Source organism: Mus caroli, chromosome 6 (assembly GCF_900094665.2).
Source record: "Mus caroli chromosome 6, CAROLI_EIJ_v1.1, whole genome shotgun sequence".
Classification (NCBI taxonomy): Eukaryota; Metazoa; Chordata; class Mammalia; order Rodentia; family Muridae; genus Mus; species Mus caroli.
In genome coordinates, this window is record NC_034575.1 from 34,033,117 (window position 1) to 34,037,212 (window position 4,096).

Genomic DNA, 4,096 nt, shown 5'->3' on the forward strand with positions numbered 1-4,096 from the left:
AAAAAAAAAAAAAAAAAAAGACTGTCTCCAAAATAATAAATAAGCTACATTACCACATTTTCCCAATGAGACAATTATTCCCTTATAGATCTGCATAGAATGTGTTTCTGAAGTGAAAACTAAGTAGATACCAGGAAAGATTTAAAAAAAAAAAAGTCAAGAAAAGCTATGGCTAAAAAGATAGCTCCAGGGCACCTCACGCACCTCCAGGCGTGCGCACACGCGCGCACACACACACACACCCTGAGGTGCAAAGTTAAGCATTCAGACAAACATACTTGTGCACACAAAATAAATTCAACTACAAGGAAAAGAAGGTAAACTAGGAAGCCTGTATGGGGATCTCTTAAGAGCACAGAATGACACTATATACAGTCTTCTACCAAAATTCGAGTGAGAATGGCTTTGACATCTTGAAATGGCTTCTAAAAGCATTTAAGGAGCCGGGCGTGGTGGTGCATGCCTTTAATCCCAGCAGAGGCAGGCGGATCTCTGAGTTTGAGGCCAGCCTGGTCTACAAAGTGAGTTCCAGGACAGCAAGGGCTACATAGAGAAACCCTGTCTCAAAAAACCAAAAACAAAAAACAAAAAAAAAACACAAAACCAAAAACAAAAAACACAAACAAACAAACAACAAAAAAAGCATTTAAGGGCTGGAGAGATGGCTCAGAGGATAAAGAGCACTGACTTCTCTTCTGAAGGTCCTGAGTTCAATTCCCAGCAACCACATGGTGACTCACAACCATCTGTAATGAGATCTGGTGCATCTGGAGACAGCTACAATGTTTAAATAAATAAATAAATAAATAAATAAATAAGCATTTAAAGTCTTTCCCCCTCTCTAATTACATGTATGTATGTATGTATGTATGTATGTATTTAATAAACTAATACATTTATAAAGTGCAAGTTATAGAAAATTCAAATTGTAGTGGCCCAAGATAAAAAGCTGCAATTGGAACACTACTGTATCCATTTGTCTGTGTTATCTATGGCTGGTTTTGCATAAGAAACCACATCTTGAGGTTGGAGAGATGGCTCAGCAGTTAAGAGCACTGACTGCTCTTCTGAAGGTCCAGAGTTCAAATCCCAGCAACCACATGGTGGCTCACAACCATCCTTAATGAGATCTGACGCCCTCTTCTGGAATGTCTGAAGACAGCTACGATGTACTTACATTAAATAAATAATAAATAAAACACATCTTGAGTCACCAAAAACATGTACACACCCACCCTGTAGAGAAAGTTTGCCAACCCAGCCTAATATTCTCATATCCATAGACTCAAGAGCCACTGACAGTTTGTTACACAGTAAGTTATAATAGGATGTCACAGCCTAATATTCTCATATCTATAGACTCAAGAGCCACTGACAGTTTGTTACACAGAAAGTTATAATAGGATGTCACAAAATTGCCAATTCTTTTACAGTGTGTTATGTGATGAATTAATACTGAGAAAACAGATGCATATCAAGCTTTCTTCCATATTCTGTAATTCTGTATTAATATAGTATAATTTCTATCTAAAGAACTTCAATGAGGCTGGCAAGATGGCTCAGCCCAGTGGATAAAGGTGCCTGCCACCAAACCTGACATGAGTTCGATTCCTGGGAGCCACGAGATGGAGAGAGTTGATTCGTCCAAGTTTTTAAGTTACCCTCTGATCTTCACTCTAGTCCTACCTTCCCATCATTCTGTCCGGAGGTCGCCACAGCTCTCTGCTTACCTCGATTTCCGTTCCTCTCTCCAAGTCACTGGGGGATGTTAACTCAACTGACTGACTAACTTCCCCTCAGTAAGTCTTGTCTATAAGTGAGCCAACATCTACAAAAACTGTTCTGCAAAGAACTGCTCATTCAGCATAAAGGATGGTATCCTCACACCTCCTCCCTTAGGCAGCAAAAGACTAACCTTGGCTCCAAGGGATCCATTTCTGACCTGTAACAGTTATGAGGGAGGGGCTTACCTTTACCCCATATCCTTACTGCTTTTCTAACAAACCCAGGTAAGGATGACTTCCAAACATTTGTGCCCAACAGCTACTTATCAATGTGTCTGTCTATGTATGTATGTACCTACCCATCCATCCATCCATCTATCCACCCAACCATCTATCCACCTACTTATCTGTATGTATATGGCTGAGATACTTAGACTATAAGTCTTACCTAGTATAGAAGCTTTTATCCTTTCATTCAGCCACCCATCTACCCATCCACCCATTTATCCACCCACTCATCCATCTATCTACTTATCTGTATGTGGCTGTGATACTGGCTACAAGTCTTACCTAGTGTGGTGGTTTCAAATGCATCCAAGATGCTTCTCCAAAAGTGGAGCCCAGTACCTCTTCCCTTCAATGTGGCTGGACTTAATGACTTTGTCCAGATGTTAGTGAAAGAGACAATGTTGTGACTTCTGAGACTACTTCATAAAAAGGCATTGTATCTTTGCTGAGCCTTCATAGACTGCTAGCAATAAATACTTTTCAAATCATAAGCATTTTTAGAATACTATGTATAAAGCTACTAGAATTATATGTACAAAGCTACTAGAATGATCTTTTATTTTCATTCTTCAACCCACCCTTAACCAAAGAATTTATAAACAAATCCTTACCTGCAGCGGTCTCCATAAACACAGTACCCTCTTTGAAAATACTTGCACACTACACCGTATGGACTGTCAGAGAGGTCATGAGAGTATCGACAGTTATCGCCTTCCTTACAAACCCCATGCATAAAATATCTGTAAGACAAAGAACCAGAAATCTAGATTAGAAGACTAAAGCCAACTCTCAAAGAATTCATTACCACCAGTCTCCTGGTGTGTTCACAACTATAGCAATGAACTTGTCAGCCTAGGCTGGAAGACATATTTGGATCAACAGTAGGGAGCACACACACCAAGGCAGCTGCCCGGAAAGAAAGACTATCCCCTTATGAGAAGGTGCGGGATAAACTAGGGCCTCATACACACAAGCACTCTATCACTAAGCTGTACCCTCAGCGCCCCCAATTTTAAACAATTATCTTGTTCATTGAAGGTCAATTCTGGCCACTGCCCTTGTTTTACAGTCCTAGGACTGTATTTTTCACTAACTCCAATCCCTATCCTCAAAGCACATCAAAGATAAAGAAACCACATAGACTACAAAGTGTCAGGCTACCAGTTATATTCAATGTTAAGGAAACAGTTTTAATTCCTTAAAAGCCACAAATGAAAAAAGCAAAATTAGGCCAGCAACTTTAAGGGATTATAGGCAGACATGATTAGCAGTTTCTAGACACCAACAAACAGCGACACCATTATGTGAGCATTTGTTAAAGACATATAAACTCAGACCCTACCTACCAGCCCTACCCAGTACCCAGTGCTCTTCCGAACTGCAACATAGTCGAAAGAAGCTGCAAGAGTGATCTGTACAGCCCCTCCCTCCACCTGCACATTACTCCTGCCAAAGTCCACTTTCCTATTTCCTTGATCTCTGAGCAGGACATTAAAGGTTACTTTTTGGCATGCCAGAGATAGATAGAAGTAACTGTTTATTGGGTGTAACTTTGGTTGGCCTTGCAGAGGACTCTGCTTTATGCTTGAGCCACAGCTCTCTAGTGTGTAGGGAAAAGAGCAGTGGGGATGTTTAGCACAATGCAGACCCCCACTAAACGGAACGCTATGGTATATAAGAACTCAGCTGCTAAGAGCACATACCACATGTTACTCTTGCAGAACACCTAGGTTCATTCAGCTCCTAGCACCCAAGTCCCATGGTTCACGACCAGTAATTCCAGCACCAGATCTGAGACCTCTAGTCCCTGAAGGTAATGTGCACATAACCCACAGACTGACAACTAACTAAAAGATCTGGAAAACCAGTAACAAAGCTCTGGGCTCAATTCCCAACACAATCACGGGAAAAATAAATACAAGAGTAAACAAACGCAGTTTCCCTGCAAAAGCAAGCACCCTGCGCACTAACCCATCTCTCCATCCCTGACTGAGCACTAACCCATCTCTCCATCCCTGGCTGAGCACTAACCCATCTCTCCATCCCTGGCTGAGCACTAACCCATCTCTCCATCCCTGGCTGAG

The 4,096-nt window shown here is 41.3% G+C and overlaps 1 protein-coding gene across 4 annotated transcripts in view; it reads right to left on the reverse strand.

Annotated features, from left to right (window-relative positions):
• The window catches only part of Mkrn1 (makorin ring finger protein 1), a 22,807-nt gene that overhangs the window by 9,671 nt on the left and 9,040 nt on the right, over positions 1 to 4,096 (reverse strand). For all 4 annotated transcript variants that reach the window (XM_021164797.2, XM_021164796.2, XM_021164798.2 and 1 more), the window contains exon 2: positions 2,624 to 2,752. In XM_021164797.2, the coding sequence (XP_021020456.1) occupies positions 2,624 to 2,745 (122 nt within the window). In that variant the 5' untranslated portion in view covers positions 2,746 to 2,752. The remainder of the gene's footprint in view (positions 1 to 2,623; positions 2,753 to 4,096) is intronic.